Source organism: Dryas octopetala, chromosome 8 (assembly GCF_963921425.1).
Source record: "Dryas octopetala chromosome 8, drDryOcto1.1, whole genome shotgun sequence".
In the NCBI taxonomy this organism is placed as follows: Eukaryota; Viridiplantae; Streptophyta; class Magnoliopsida; order Rosales; family Rosaceae; genus Dryas; species Dryas octopetala.
Window position 1 is genome coordinate 6,687,340 of NC_141373.1, and position 16,454 is coordinate 6,703,793.

The 16,454-nt window shown below is 41.5% G+C and overlaps 1 protein-coding gene across 2 annotated transcripts; it reads right to left on the bottom strand.

Moving 5' to 3' along the window:
• Positions 1-866: 866 nt before the first annotated feature.
• On the bottom strand, positions 867-2,404 carry LOC147276603 (putative N-acetyltransferase HLS1-like). Of its 2 annotated transcripts, none has more exons than XM_086255175.1 (3): positions 2,231-2,404; positions 1,959-2,128; positions 867-1,719 (listed from the first exon to the last, which is right to left on the bottom strand). In XM_086255175.1, the coding sequence occupies exons 1-3, from the start codon at positions 2,402-2,404 to the stop codon at positions 867-869; spliced, it is 1,197 nt and encodes a 398-aa protein (XP_086111301.1). The 2 variants fall into 2 exon arrangements, with proteins under 2 accessions (XP_086111301.1, XP_086111302.1); XM_086255176.1 differs by having other exon boundaries at positions 1,959-2,133; positions 2,224-2,392.
• Between the last annotated feature and the right edge of the window lie 14,050 nt (positions 2,405-16,454).

Here is a 16,454-nt window from a genome sequence, read left to right on the forward strand (position 1 = left end):
TAGGGCTATTTATACTTTACATCTCTCAAATATATGTCATTTTTCATTTTGGTACCCGATATTCAAAACGTTTTAATATGGAACTTAAAGTTTATAAAAATTATAATGTGTCCCTTCTGTTAACTTTTCTGTTAATTTTGATTGCATATATCATGTGTGAGATTCATTTATACTGTGAAAAAAAAAATTAAAAAGCCAGCTAAAATTTTATAGGTTAAAAAAATAAAAATCAATTAAAAACTTGAAAAAACAAAAAACTGGGAAAGAAAGAGATGAGGCCGGGAGGAGGGTGAGGTAGGGATGAACGAGATAATTTTTATATTTAGTTTTAATGTTATCTTTTATTTTTTTAATATATAATAATTTAACTGTATTTTTCTAATTTCTTTTTTATTTATTTGGTTTATTTTATTTGTCCACGTAACATAAATTTATTGTCAACATCAGTGTAAATGAATCTCACACATGTTATATGCAGTCAAAATTAACAGAAAAAGTAACAGAAGAGGCACATTTTCATAAACTTTAGGTTTCAGATTGAAACGTTTTGAATATCGGGTATCAAAGTGAAAAACAATCTATACCCGAGGAGTGTAAAGTGTAATTCAATATTTCAACCCATATAATATACCAAATTACCAAATTATTTAGTAAGACAATTAATACAACAAAGCTCACTCCATGATATGACATGTCACATGATTTGAACACTAGTCACATTGCCAATGAAATTTTTCACTTGCATTACTTACATTGCCAATGAAAAATATACAAAAATACAGAGCCCAAAAATAACATTTCCATTTGCTATTGGCTATTGCTATGTATTTTTAAAGCTACAAAAATTTATCTCCTTGACTAAAAGTCTAAAACTCCCTTGGATCAACAAAAATCGAAAGCCCAGGAGGAGACTTGGTCCAGTCCCCAAGAGGCCCATCGCTATAATCCTCCACCAGCCTCTTGATGCACCACAAATCCTCTGCGCACGATAGTCTCTTCCAGTGCGGTATAGCTAACCTCAACGGTTCTTGGCTGGCCACCTCCGTCACCACGACCCCACAACCCAATTCCCTACCCATATTATGCGCGTGGCCACAAAGCGCCTTCGCCATCTTACACGCGCTTGGGCCTCCCCCTCCCAACCCATACAGAAAGAGCAACCCAAAAGGCCTGAAAACCTCAGGCACTGAAGGTATCCTCAGCCAAGGGAACGCCCTGTCCACCACGCGCGTAGCCTTCGCTGCCAAACGCCGTGTAAGCGACGCGCCTTTGATTTCCAACGTAAATACCTCCTTACAATTCCATGCACTCAGAACCGCCCACGACTCAGGCGGGTCGGACAGAAACCCGTCCAGACCCGCCCATGAAAACCCACTTGGCACAGCCAAAAACGTGCCGAGATTGAGCTTGTTTTGCACAACCCGATCAATGTCCTGAGGGAAAAACTCGGTGGTGGAAAATTGGCGGCGGTAGAGGGTCTCGGCCTCTGATGGACTGAGTTTGATGATGGTGGCTCGGTGGTGAGTTTTGACTCGGTGAGCAAAGACGGGTTGGACCAAAATTGAAGGGGTACGGAATTTGGTGTAGTTGCATTTTTGGGTGAAGAGGTTTAGGGAAGGTTTGTTGTCAACTTCAGTGGCCATGTATGAGTACTCTGCACCATTTCTTCGAAACCACTCTTCCATGCGATTAACAAGCTCTAGACCAATGCCTCTTCGCCTGCAAAATTAAACCATGTCATAACCAAGCAATTGGATTACTGGACCGATATTGTGTAACGCATTTCTACATGGGCAATTGAATTTTTCGACCATCAATATCACATTTTTGTACTACATTGTCTATAAACCTACTTAAAAGGGTCTCACTGGTATGTGTGCTTCACAATACACAAATGTAATTCATGTAGCATTACTCAACACAAATGTGATACATGTAGCATTACTTGATGAAGATACCTGATTGATGGAGAAACTCGAAGGCCAAGAATGTAAGCGAGTTTGGTGCAGATGGGTTTTGGATCAAAATCTTCATTGCTAGACATTCCAAGCTTTTTACCACAAGAAACGATTTTGATGCAACCCCTGATGACCCCAACGATTTCTTTGGCAGGACCCATTTCAGCCACCTGTTAATTATGATCATATATATATATAAGAAACCCATTAATGACTACATAAAAGGTAATTAATCAAGAAAATTAAGTGTAAAATAACAGAAACGTACTGACCAGCATGAGGAAGGAGGGTGAGTGGCGGATTCTGCAAATGGGATCCCCCAAAAGATGGGTGTAGAGAGACATTTGAGAAGTTGATCCACCACCAGCCTCACACCTTCTCTCTAAGTCCTCCACTCTTTTGGTGTCCTTGTTCATGTCCAACTCTCTGATATTCACCACCACCATGCCTAATTACTAATCACACCCACCAACCAAGAGAGAGTAAGAGCTAGACCCAATTAGTAAAATAGAATCTGGTCATACAAAGTGTATATTTGAGAGAAAAGTACAGCACCTATATATATATGGTAGTAGTAGTAGTAGTAGAAGAAGATATTAAGAACAGTGCATTGGGTAATGGGGCTATAAATTAAATTGGTTTTGATGATGATTCCTCTTCTTCTTCTATTTTCTATCTGATATGATATGTGGGATGGTACGGATGAAATTGATGTGTAATGATTGGATAGAGGAAGAAGCTGTTACGCTGCCTTTAAAGGATTGCTTGGTTCTTGGGCTCCTTTTTAATGTGTTTTGAGAAATAATTAGCATCGGTTACAGAGACTTATCATGAAGGGACACAAGGATAGAGAAAACAGAGTAAAGAGAGTTAGTGGTAATGGCGGCTCTGTGGCTGCGCAGAAAGTTAACCCTTTTCCAATTTTTAACGTAATTAATAATATTTTAGGAAGAGATAATGCGCGGCAATCAATGATTCAATTACAGTCCCACCCACTAAGGCATTATAGAAACATAAAGAAGATTAGAAGATGAATGGATTATAGAAACAAAATGAAAGAAGGTGAAGCAAAAGTACGACCAGGACAAGCCACTGCAATCACATTTACAAACCAGAACATGCTGATGGTAGGTGAGTCATGGGTGGTACATGACCAAATGTATCAGATTATCAGTATTTTATTTGTTGAAAATAAATGGGATCAGAGTGGATCCAGCTATGAATCATGTTACGATTCAATGAAACATTGTCACATTATTTGGTAAACAAAATTTGATGAACAAATTGGTATTTTCTTCATTTGGTCACAGCTCTTGCCCGAGAAACAGAACTAGGAAACCTAACCCAACTAGGGAAAGGAGTCCTAGTGACACTAGGAGACCCCAGGGGCAATATGGTCATTACGAGAAGTCGAAACGGATAAGGAATCTCTCATTTCCAAGAAATCCTAGTTGCACCAGGAAATGTTTTTCAAGGTTCCAGAAGCTTCCAGAAGGTGGTGGAAATCCATGGGAATGAATGGAGGGAAGAAATGAATTTGAATTCAAATGGAAATGAGGGGCAAAATGGGAAGTCAAAAGTGTAGGGCCCATGGGCCCTAGGGATGCCGAACCAAGTGGGCCATGCATGCACATGCATGGGCCCAAACCCTAGCAGCCCAAAAGCCACACGCAAGGAGGAAGATGGCAGCCCATGCATGCGCATGCATGCCATGCAAACCCTAGCAAGACAAGGGGCCATGCGCAAGCCCAAGGTGACAAGCCCAAGGTGGAAGCCCATGGAGTGAAACCCTAGCCCATAGAAGAGGTAACAGGATCATGAGGCCTACAAAAACTATGAAATTAATCCCAAACTGAGATCCCTATACACATGGGACACGTACAGAGCAACCGTAATCCCTTTCCATAACTGCCCTGCAGTTGCAGATAAAGCTATAGAGGGTGATGGCTTGAAATTCCTTATTGACCAAGGTAAGATCGAGCAGCAAAGAGACAGATTTGTCAGTTAAATAAATAAAGAATGCAAGCATTATATATATGGTTAGAATATCTGAATTAGCCTCTTACCTCTCTAATTAAAGTCCTCCACATCAAGACAATATTCTAATTGATAAAATACTTGAAGATCTATCCAGAAGAAAATAAAAGAAATAGTAGATTGACACAATACAGCAATCCAATTAAAACGAAAATGAACTAATCCAATACATAGATCGATATTAAAAAAGCGCGCATGCAGATTAATTTAAGTAAGTTGTACGTCAAGGACTTGGTGTGAACCAAATAGGTCTAACGCAAAATCGCGTTCGAGAATGATCCTTGAAAAACGCATAGCGTCGGATGGTCTTTTTTGTCAAGGAAAACACCCCAGCATCGTACCCACTTGACGGTGATGCAACACACTGGATCTCGAAAGCAAAATAAATGCAGTTTGCTTGAAGTGTGTTATGGGTACGATTAAAGCCTCTGGCTGCAGGGATGACTTTGCTGTCGGAATTGGTGATGAATAATGTTCGACAACCAAGGTTGACAACCTCTACCCATCGAGGACCATTCTTCCTATGCTTCAGCTTGAACACCCGAAATCCGGCATTCTGTGGCAGGCTCGGGCAATTATAACCAATGAGTGTATGCCAAGGAATTATTGGATCTTCCTCTTGGGAAAAAATACTCCTACGAAAAATCATAAACAACTCTTTTGATGTAGAATCTTGTGATAGGTATATACATTCAAGATCCAAGTCGGACACGAGACCATTCCTTGTCACAGTATGGGAAGGAACTGGCATGGGAGGAAGCATAACCTGATAATAATATTCAGCATTGCACAAAAGATCACCCACAAAGTACTCATCACACCCATCCAACGATCACTCACCACACCCACAACAGCTCATCAAGCATCCAGAACAGCTCATCAGAATATTCCCACAATAAGAGTGTGGATAATGACTGAGCCCACATATATTTCATACCCATTGTAAAAATATCTTGTAACGGAACTATTTCTTGTAGACTCTAGAATACTCCTATCAATTATATATATAGACTCTACTGTATATACAAAAACATATGAGATAAATTTATTCTTCAATACTGCTCTCTCACTCTCTCTCTCTCTCTTTCTGTTATCTCTTTTTCATTCTTTTCTATTTTCTCTCTTACTCTACTTAAAACCTTTTATGGTATCAGAGCCACTGCCTTACAGCACACAGATCCAAAAATGCCTAACCAAGCAGAATCTCCTAGCCCCATCATTACCTCTCCTGAAACTACCTCCCAATCTCTCCAATCCTCTATCTCTCCTCAACACATAGCCACCCTCATACCCATTAAACTTACCACCGCAAATTTTCTCTTATGGAAATCAGTCATTACTCCAATCCTCGAAAATTATGATATGTATGGTATTATTGATGGGACTGACATTTGTCCACCCAAATCTCTACCCAACACCACAGATCCAAACCCAGCCTACACACAATGGGTCAAAAAAGACCGTACCTGTAGAATATGGCTCAATGCTTCATTGTCTGAGTCAGTTCTTTCCTACACCGTTGGATCTACATCAGCTCGAGGTTTATGGGTTAACCTTGAGCGTCGGTTTGCCACAATCACCAGATCTCATATTCTTCAACTCAAAAGCAAGCTTCAAAATATGCAAAAGGGTGACCAGATCATGACTGACTATCTTCAGAAAATCAAAGAAATTTCTGATGCTCTTGCAGCTGCTGGTGAACCTTTGTCCGATTCTGACCTTATTGCTCACACTCTTCACGGTCTTCCTCCTGATTATGACGCATTCTCTACCTCCATTCGCGTTCGTGCTGAACCCCTCAATCCTGATGAACTCCATGGTTTTCTCCTCAGCGAGGAGATTGAAGTTGCAAAGAGGACCACAGCCCTACTCCCTACACCAGAAGTCCACACTCGCACTCAAGCCTTTTCAGCCATCACTTCTCAAAATAGGCCCAACCCCTCACAAAATAGAAACACCCGTGGCCCACATTCTTACCACCACCCACCCAAGCCCTCTTTTTCCAAAACCTCATTTCCACCCCAAAATCAGTCCACGTTTCCTTCCTTCTTCAGACCTCACCCTCCATCTCGGTTCAACAACTCCAATCCCACCAAAATTCGTTGCCAAATCTGTAATGGTAATAATCACTCTGCTATTAACTGTTATCATCGCATGAACCATGCTTTCCATGGCAGAGTTCCAACCTCCAAACTTCAGGCCATGGTTGCTACCTCTGGAACTCACCCTACCCCTCCCACCTCATCTTCCAACACAGTTTGGTATGCTGACTCCGGTGCAACAAACCATATCACCAACGACCTCTCTCATCTCTCTCTTCACTCGGCTTACCCCGGCTCCGACAAAGTCGCTGTTGGTAATGGGCAAGGTTTGGACATTCACCATATTGGCTCTTCTCAAGCTCTTTCTTCCAACTCTGGCTCTCTCTTTAGTCTTACTAACATTTTACATGTTCCTTCAATTTCCCATAATCTATTATCTGTCCACCAATTTGTTAATGATAACAACTGTTTGCTGATTTTTTCTCCTTCTGGTTGCATTGTCAAGGATATTCCTTCGGGGAAAGTTCTGTTTCAGGGCCCTACTGATGGCAACCTTTATCCTATTCGATTGTCTTTTCCTCATCAACAATCTCCAACAGCCTTCATCAGCACAACTGCCTCCTCCTCTCTCTGGCATCAACGTCTTGGCCACCCATCTTCCTCCACACTGCAACACCTTCTCTCCCAGCATCAGCTCAAGGCTTTACATTCCAAGAACCATTTTTTTTTGTTCTTCTTGTCAACTAGGAAAATTACCTTTTGTTAAATCTCTTAGTACCACTTCATTTCCATTGGAAATCATACACACTGATGTATGGGGTCCTGCCCCAATACCTTCTGTTAGTGGTTTTAAATACTACGTAATATTTATTGATGATTGGTCTCGTTTCACCTGGCTCTATCCTTTACATTCCAAATCAGATGTATTTAAACTTTTTCAGCACTTCAAACTTTTAGTTGAGAAACAATTCAACCTTCCTATTAAAGCTTTGCGGAGTGATAATGGTGGTGAATACACCAGTTCCTCTTTTCGCAACTTTCTAACTAGCCATGGTATTGCTCAGCAATTTACTTGTCCCCACACTCCCGAGCAAAATGGCATGGCCGAGCGAAAACATCGCCACATTATTGAGCTTACCCGCACCCTTTTTGCCCAGTCTTCACTACCTCTCAAATATTGGGTAGAGGTAGCTCACACAGCAGTTTATCTAATTAATCGATTGCCCTCCTCTTCTCTCCAAAATATCAGTCCTCTTCAAAAACTTTTTCATTGTACTCCTGACTACACCTTTCTCAAAGCTTATGGATGTGCATGTTATCCTTGGCTTAGGCCTTATTCACATCACAAATTTGATTTTCGCAGCTGCAGGTGTATATTTATTGGCTATGGTACCAATCAAAAGGGCTACCGTTGCCTTGATCCATCTTCCGGACGTGTATATGTCTCTCGTCATGTTGTCTTTGATGAAAATTCATTCCCCTTTAAAGCCGCTCCACCTGCTCCTACTACATACTCTCCTGCCCCTCTACATCACCCCATTGCCTTACCTCTCCCACCCGCTTTCCAGCAACCTCCAATACCAGCACCTTCTTCTCCAGCTCCTTCTTCACACTCTCCTTCCAACTCTTCTTCCTCCTCTGCTCTTGATTCCACTTCCTCTCCAACCTCATTATTGCCCACTCCTCTATCTCAATCTCATTCCCCTCCACCTTCCCCTCCCCGCCCCACAAACACTCACCCAATGCAAACTCGTGCCAAAGACGGCATCTATAAGCCCAAAGCCTTTACCACTCGTCACCCTTTCCCTTCCGCTCTCCTTTCTGCCAAATCATCTCCTCCCATACCCTCCACCTATCATCAAGCTGCTAAGGATCCCAATTGGATGGCCGCTATGAACACTGAAATTGCAGCCTTGCACCAGACCTCCACATGGACCTTAGTTCCTCCCAACCCCACTCAAAATCTTGTGGGCTGCAAGTGGGTCTTTCGCCTTAAGCAACGAGCTGATGGGTCTATAGAGCGGTATAAAGCTCGTTTGGTCGCCAAGGGCTTTCACCAACAAGCCGGCGTGGACTACACTGAGACATTCAGCCCAGTTGCTAAGCCCCCCACCATTCGGGTCATTCTTTCCATAGCTGTCCAACATGACTGGCCTATTTCCCAACTTGATGTTTCTAATGCATTCTTACATGGGCATCTCCATGAAGATGTCTTTATGGTCCAACCCCCTGGCTTCCAAGATCCACTCAAGCCTCACTATGTTTGCAAGCTTCAGCGCTCCCTATATGGGCTTAAACAAGCCCCGCGGGCTTGGTATGAAGAGCTTCACAATGGGCTTTTATCTCTGGGTTTTCAAACTTCTATAGCTGATCCATCTCTTTTCATCAAGATTGATCACTCTGTTACTTTCCTCTTGGTGTACGTTGATGACATAGTCCTTACTGGCAGCTCTTCCTCCTACTGTCAACATCTGATTTCTCTCCTCAGCTCCAAATTTGCCATGAAAGATTTGGGTCCCCTTCATTACTTCCTCGGCCTTGAGGTACATCGTGATTCTTCTGGCTTATTTCTTTGTCAGTCTAAATATACAACTGATCTTCTTTCTAAAACTTCTCTGCTTCAAGCCAAACCCTTCCCTTCACCCTCCACCATTGCTAAATTAGACACTTCCACTGGTGACCCTCTCTCTGATCCTACCCTTTATCGTTCCATTGTCGGGGCTCTCCAATATCTCACATGGACTCGTCCTGACATTGCATTCTCTGTCAACCAAGTGTGCCAATTTATGCACAATCCCAGAACTCCCCATCTCACAGCTGTCAAAAGAATCCTTCGGTACCTTAAATCCACTCCTGATTATGGCATATCCTTCACCAAAGGCACTCCCACACTCACCATTTATTCGGACGCCGATTGGGCTGGTTGTCCAGTAGATCGGCGTTCTACCACTGGTTACTGCATCTTTTTTGGTAACAATCTCATCTCTTGGTCTGCCAAAAAGCAACCTACAGTTGCTCGCTCATCCACCGAGGCCGAATATCGAGCTCTTGCTCATTCTGCAGCTGAAGCTATTTGGCTATGTTCTCTTCTGCGGGATCTTCACATTTATCTCACTCACCCTCCCCTCTTCTACTGTGACAATATCAGTGCAATTGCCTTGGCTGCTAATCCAATTTTCCATGCTAGAACCAAGCATGTTGAAGTTGATTATCACTTCATTCGGGAACTTTTTACCAGCATGTCTATCAACATTCGTCATCTTGAATCATCTGCTCAACTTGCTGATATATTCACCAAAGGTCTACCTTCCCCACGATTCAAAGAATTGAGCTCCAAGCTGATCACTCGACCTCCTCGCATCAGCTTGCGGGGGGATGATAATAATATTCAGCATTGCACAAAAGATCACCCACAAAGTACTCATCACACCCATCCAACGATCACTCACCACACCCACAACAGCTCATCAAGCATCCAGAACAGCTCATCAGAATATTCCCACAATAAGAGTGTGGATAATGACTGAGCCCACATATATTTCATACCCATTGTAAAAATATCTTGTAACGGAACTATTTCTTGTAGACTCTAGAATACTCCTATCAATTATATATATAGACTCTACTGTATATACAAAAACATATGAGATAAATTTATTCTTCAATACTGCTCTCTCTCTCTCTCTCTCTCTCTCTTTCTGTTATCTCTTTTTCATTCTTTTCTATTTTTTCTCTTACTCTACTTAAAACCTTTTATAACCAACCTTTTAGCTCTAGGAGAGCTGCCATTGGCATTTTGGATGTCAAATACCATTATAAACTGTGATGCATCCCAAGTTGCAGCATATAATTTCCCTTCAATTATTGCCATATCAATGAATTCGAGCTTTCTAGCCCTCCCCCTATCAATGAGGGTCCATGATTTATCACTAGGCCTACAGAAAGCCAAGTGATTTCCTAAATAAAGTGCAGCCACAACACAGTGCTGGCTTGTTGGTGCTGGAGAGGCTTTTACTTTAAGGAGGAAGTTAGGACAATTGCTTTCGTCATGGGATGGAATGGTGGATTGTGATGGGAGCATGACTCGAGCACCTGATATTGGGTTCAAGAAGAAGGCGATGCCGTCAACACTAGAATTCATAAAACCCTCAGGACGTCGAAAAATACTGTCAACCATGATCAACCACTCTTCAATTGACCCAACACATTCAATGTTATTTATATAATTCGTGGGATTTGATTTGTAAATTTTCTGGTCACTTAGACTTAAAAAGCGATGATCTTTGAGGACAAAGTAAGGAGAACATAGCATAAGCCATGGTAATTCATGAGAAGCAAGATGACCGCCGCGTGTGCTTGTATTTGACCTAGCAACAGCCACTCGCCAAGAATGACATACTGCACCACACTGCCGGTGATCCGATATGCATAGCTGGGCTTGTTGTAGAACCAATTGCATCATATCTTCTGGGAGTTCCGTGGACCACTTGCTGCTTTTGCTCTGATATCCTTGTAATTCGGAATGTTTTTGTTTGTACTTTCGCATCCGTATTCTAATTGAGATCATAGTCACCTTGCGGCCAATAAAATCTAAAGTGAGCAATAACAACATTCTTGATAGGCGGTAGAATGTGAAAATATAATGAAAAATTTCGTTGTCAACTGTGGCACATTCTTCCCTAATGGAGGCGGCGAGCTTGCTGCCAATCAAATCTAGAGTGAGCAACAAGGACATTCTTAATACTTGGTAGTAATATTGGAGAAACATAGTAATACAGGAAACTCCAGCTAATAACTTCCTTGTCTGGTTACAAATCCTCTTCCCCATCGAACCTCTTTTGAATACCATGATCATATATAAATATCTGAAGTTTAACAAAAACAGAAATGTTAAATTGACATGACCTAATTAAATAGCACGTTATATACACAAGTAATTATCTACTAAAAATGAAATTAAGAAAACAAGTTATATATAGATCCCATAAAGGCATATATAATGTTTTCTTTTCGTGGTCGATTAAGTTCAATTTGGAAGTCATTATAATTCATCAAATAAACAGTTAAAAGAAAAAAGAAAAAAAAAAAAAACATACGCTTGACTAACTCAAGTGACTAAAAGTAAGCAACTTGACCCTCAATATAATCTTATAATCTTCGATCATATATCATGCAGGGGTGGAGCTTCGTTCTTGGCGTTAATGGAGGTTTTGCACAAGTGTTATGTGCATATTGGAGTTTAATAGCTAGGTTAGATGTGAAAACCCTTTGATGCAACGAAGAGGCAACTAGCTAGGGTTGCTATATTAGAGTTGATTAAGGCTTATGCCTGATAACTAAGCTTGTCTGTTTAGTTAGTTAATTCAGATTGTCATTGCTTAGGTGGCATTGCCTCATAGGGTGATGTTTGCTTTGCTGTAAGAGCTCATAGGCTCATGTGTGGCATCGGTCTTATTGGATCAATGCTATGTCGTTTTGTATAACTGAATTTGCAAATGGAATATATGGTTGCTGGTGTATGCATTGCACAGTACAGCATGCCTTTCTCGTGATCTCATTCTCTCTTCCTTCCCTCATCACTCTGCAATTCTCTCTGTAAATTCTAGCACCATTTTCATGCTTACATTCCTAGTCACATCCCAGGCATATTCATTGTCTCAGTAAAATCAACATGGTATCAGAGCCCAGGTTGGTTCTGTGAACTGGGCGTGTACTGTGTGCGTGAGCTTGAGTGAAACAGAGGAACAAATCCATCTAGATCTAGGCATGGCTGGGTCTGGGAGTGGTGAGCTACGAGCTCCCATTTTCGATGGTACTGAGTATGAGTTCTGGAAGGTGCGCATGGTGACCATATTCAAGTCACATGGCATCTGGAAGTTAGTAGAAAAAGGGATCACAATCCCAGAAGCAAGGAAGAAGAAGGAGAAGGCTAAGAAGGAAGGAGACTCCAGCATCGATGAGGAAGATGAACTGGAAGCTTACATGGAGGAGCAGAATATGAAAGATGCAAAGGCATTGGGCATCATTCAAGGGGCTGTATCCAAAGAGATTTTCTCTCGGATTATCAACCAAGACACTGCCAAAGGAGCTTGGGATCTTCTACAAACAGAATATCATGGTGATGAACAATCCAGGTCTGTTAAATTGCAAAGTTTGAGAAAAGAATTTGAATACATGAGAATGAGGGAGAGTGAAGCATTGTCTGAGTATTCTACTCGTTTCTTTGATTTAACTAACCAAATGGAAAAATATGGTGAATGCTTGACTCAACAAAGAATGGTGCAGAAGGTCTTAATCAGTGTAACTAAAGTTTATGATCCTATGTGTGTGGTGCTCGAAAGGACTAGTGATTTGAATTCTGTGTCTGTAAATGAAGTGTTTGCCTCTCTCAAAAGTTATGAGTTAAGGCTAAGCAGGCATGAGGAAGATGATGAGAAGGTGGAAAGGGCCTTTGCTAGTATGAATGTTGGCTTCAAAGGACAGAACAATCAATCAAAGCCTCACAACCATGATGGGGGAAAAAGAAACTTCAAAAGCTGGAAGGGAAAACCAAAGAAATGGGACAACAAGGTTCAATCCAATTTGAGACCAGGAGGTGACTCTGGGAAGGGAAAATGCAAAGTTTGTGATAAGGTTCACTATGGAGAGTGCTGGTTTAAAGGAAAGGTGAAATGCTACAATTGTGACAGGTTTGGGCATGTAATGAAGGATTGCCATCAACCACACAAGAAGGGACAGATTGCTAACTATGCAAATCAAGTCCATGAACCTGCCACAATGTTCTATGCATGCCACAAAGCCTCAGTGGAGAAAGAGCAAGGTGTTTGGTATCTTGATAGTGGCTGCAGCAACCATATGACTAGTCATGAGTCACTTCTGATCAATATTGACAGAAGTATGAAATGCAAAATAAAAATGGGGACTGGAGACATTGTGGAATCAACTGGGAAGGGAGTCTTGCCTGTGCAAACCAAGAGAGGAACAAGGTATATCACAGAAGTCATGATTGTGCCAGGATTAGATGAAAATCTTCTCAGTGTTGGACAAATGGTGGAGCATGGTTACTGGCTTGTTTTTGGTGAGTACATGGTGACCATTTATGAAGATAAGAGCATGAAAGCTCCTGTGGCAGCAGTTCAAATGAAAGGGAATAGGTGTTTCCCACTTGTACTCGAGGACATAAGTCCAATGATGGCAAAGAGGGCCACAGTGACTGGTTCAAACTGGAAATGGCATAAGAGACTTGGTCATTTGAATTTCGAGAGCATGCTGCAATTGCAGGACAAAGCAATGGTGATTGGCTTACCAAAACTCACAAAAGGAGAGCATGTCTGTGAAGGATGTGCTTTGAGCAAAAGTCACAGGGAAGCATTTGATAAAGGGAAGACTGTTAGAGCCATTGATTTGCTAGAATTGGTTCACACAGATGTCTGTGGACCAATGTCAGAAACCTTGGGAGGAAACAAGTATTTCCTCACATTCATTGATGACAAATCAAGAATGTGCTGGGTATACTTTCTGAGACAAAAGTCAGATGCATTTACTCTATTCAGAAAGTTTAAAGCAATGGTGGAACTTCAATGTGGTTACAAAATAAAGAAAGTTAGAAGTGACAGAGGGGGAGAGTATACCTCAATGGAGTTTGAGAAGTTCTATGAAGACTTTGGAATAGAAAAGCAACTTACTGTTGCTTATTCCCCTCAGCAGAATGGAGTGGCTGAGAGGAAGAATAGGACAATCATGGAGATGGCAAGGGTTATGTTGCAAGAGAAGAAACTACCCACTTATTTTTGGGGGGAAGCAGTTAATACTGCTGTGTATCTTTTAAATAGATGCCCTACTCGAGCCTTGACTGGTCAAACTCCATTTGAAGTTTTCAGTGGAAGGAAGCCAGGAGTGAAGCATTTGAGAATCTTTGGTTCAATGTGTTATACACATATTCCTAATCAACTGAGACACAAGCTGGATGATAGAAGTCAGAAAGGAGTGTTTGTTGGATATGGAACCAGAGAGAAAGGGTATAGAGTGTTTGATCTCAAGAGCAATAAGGTGATAGTCTCTAGAAGTGTGATTTTTGAAGAGTCTGCAATGTGGAATTGGGATTCAAAGTCCACTGAATACATATCTGTACCTTGGAGTGATGAAGATGACTCCCATACTGCAGAAACTGAATCTGAGCATGATGCATTGTGTCCAACTTCACAGAGTCCCTTCAATCCAATTGCATCCCCTAATGCTAATCCAAGTCCTAGTTCCTCACTTACATCACATGCTGTAGAAACTGAAATTGACCCTGCAAGCACTTATGATTCAACACCAAAGAAATGGAGAAGCCTAGATGAGGTATTTGCTCACTGTAAAATGAGCATTGTGGAACCAGAAACCTATATTGAAGCAGCTAAAGACAAGGCATGGCAGAAGGCTATGGAAAATGAAATTGAAATGATTGAGAAGAATCAAACTTGGCAGCTGGTTGATAGGCCAGGGAACAAACCAATTGTTGGTGTAAAGTGGATATTCAAGACTAAACTCAACCTTGATGGATCAATACAGAAGCACAAGGCTAGGTTAGTAGCCAAAGGCTATACACAAAAACCAGGGATCGACTTCAATGAGACATTTGCCCCTGTGGCAAGGCTTGACACTATTAGGACCTTAATTGCCTTATCAGCTCAAAAGGGTTGGAAGCTTTATCAGTTGGATGTCAAATCTGCTTTTCTAAATGGAGAGCTAGAAGAGGAAGTGTATGTAGATCAACCTGATGGCTTCACTGTTAAAGGCCAGGAAGACAAGGTATATAGGCTGCACAAGGCTCTCTATGGTCTAAAGCAAGCACCAAGGGCCTGGTACAGCAACATTGACACATACCTGATGCAGTGTGGATTCGAGAAGAGTCCTAGTGAAGCTACCCTTTATGTTAAAAACAAAGAAAACCAGGGAACTCTCATTGTCTCACTCTATGTGGATGATATAGTCTACACTGGCAGTAGCATGAACATGCTTGAAGAATTCAAGGCAGAAATGATGAATAGGTATGAGATGACTGATTTGGGACTGCTACACCATTTTCTAGGAATTGGTGTAATCCAATTAGAAGGGAGCATCTTCATTCATCAAAAGAAGTATGCTCAAAGTTTGTTAGAAAAGTTTGGTTTGAAAGATTGCAAGGCTGTCTCTACACCCCTAGCAACATCTGATAAGCTCAAGAAGGATGATGGAAGCCAGGCAGCTAATGAAGAACAATACAGGAAAATGGTGGGAAGTTTACTCTATTTGACAGCTACAAGACCAGACATCATGTTTGCTGCAAGTCTCTTAGCTCGATTCATGCATTGTGCATCAATGAAGCACATTGGCACAGCAAAGAGGGTGCTGAGATATATACAGGGAACTTTGGAGTTTGGCATCCAATACAAGAAAGACACTGCTGCAGTCCTAATAGGGTATTGTGACAGTGATTGGGGAGGAGATGAGGATGACATGAAGTCTACCTCAGGTTATGCATTCTCATTTGGAAGTGGAGCTTTCTCTTGGGCATCTGTGAAGCAACACAGTGTGGCTCTATCAACAGCAGAGGCTGAGTATGTCAGTGCTGCAGAAGCAACAACTCAAGCCATATGGTTGAGATTTGTGTTACATGATTTTGGTGAGGAACAAATGGAAGCAACCCCACTCATGTGTGACAATACATCTGCTATAGCTATGACTAAGAATCCTGTTTTTCATCAGAGGTCAAAGCATATTAAGAGGAAGTACCATTTTATTAGAGATGCCATTAATGAAGGAGAAATTGAATTACTGTATTGCAAGAGTGAGGAGCAATTGGCTGACATTTTCACCAAGGCTCTTCCTAGAGAAAGATTCTGTGAATTGAGGAATCAACTTGGAGTGCTATCAGTCAAAGCCTTAGAAGGGAGTATTAGAGTTGATTAAGGCTTATGCCTGATAACTAAGCTTGTCTGTTTAGTTAGTTAATTCAGATTGTCATTGCTTAGGTGGCATTGCCTCATAGGGTGATGTTTGCTTTGCTGTAAGAGCTCATAGGCTCATGTGTGGCATCGGTCTTATTGGATCAATGCTATGTCGTTTTGTATAACTGAATTTGCAAATGGAATATATGGTTGCTGGTGTATGCATTGCACAGTACAGCATGCCTTTCTCGTGATCTCATTCTCTCTTCCTTCCCTCATCACTCTGCAATTCTCTCTGTAAATTCTAGCACCATTTTCATGCTTACATTCCTGGTCACATCCCAGGCATATTCATTGTCTCAGTAAAATCAACATGCTATGTGTTTCCATTCGTTCATTTTCTGCACCTCCAGCCTATATTCAACTTTAAGCGTCGTAGACTTGCACAGAATGTGGAGTCCTTATGAGGGAAGAATTCAAACAGGGAAAGATTGAGATGACGGTTT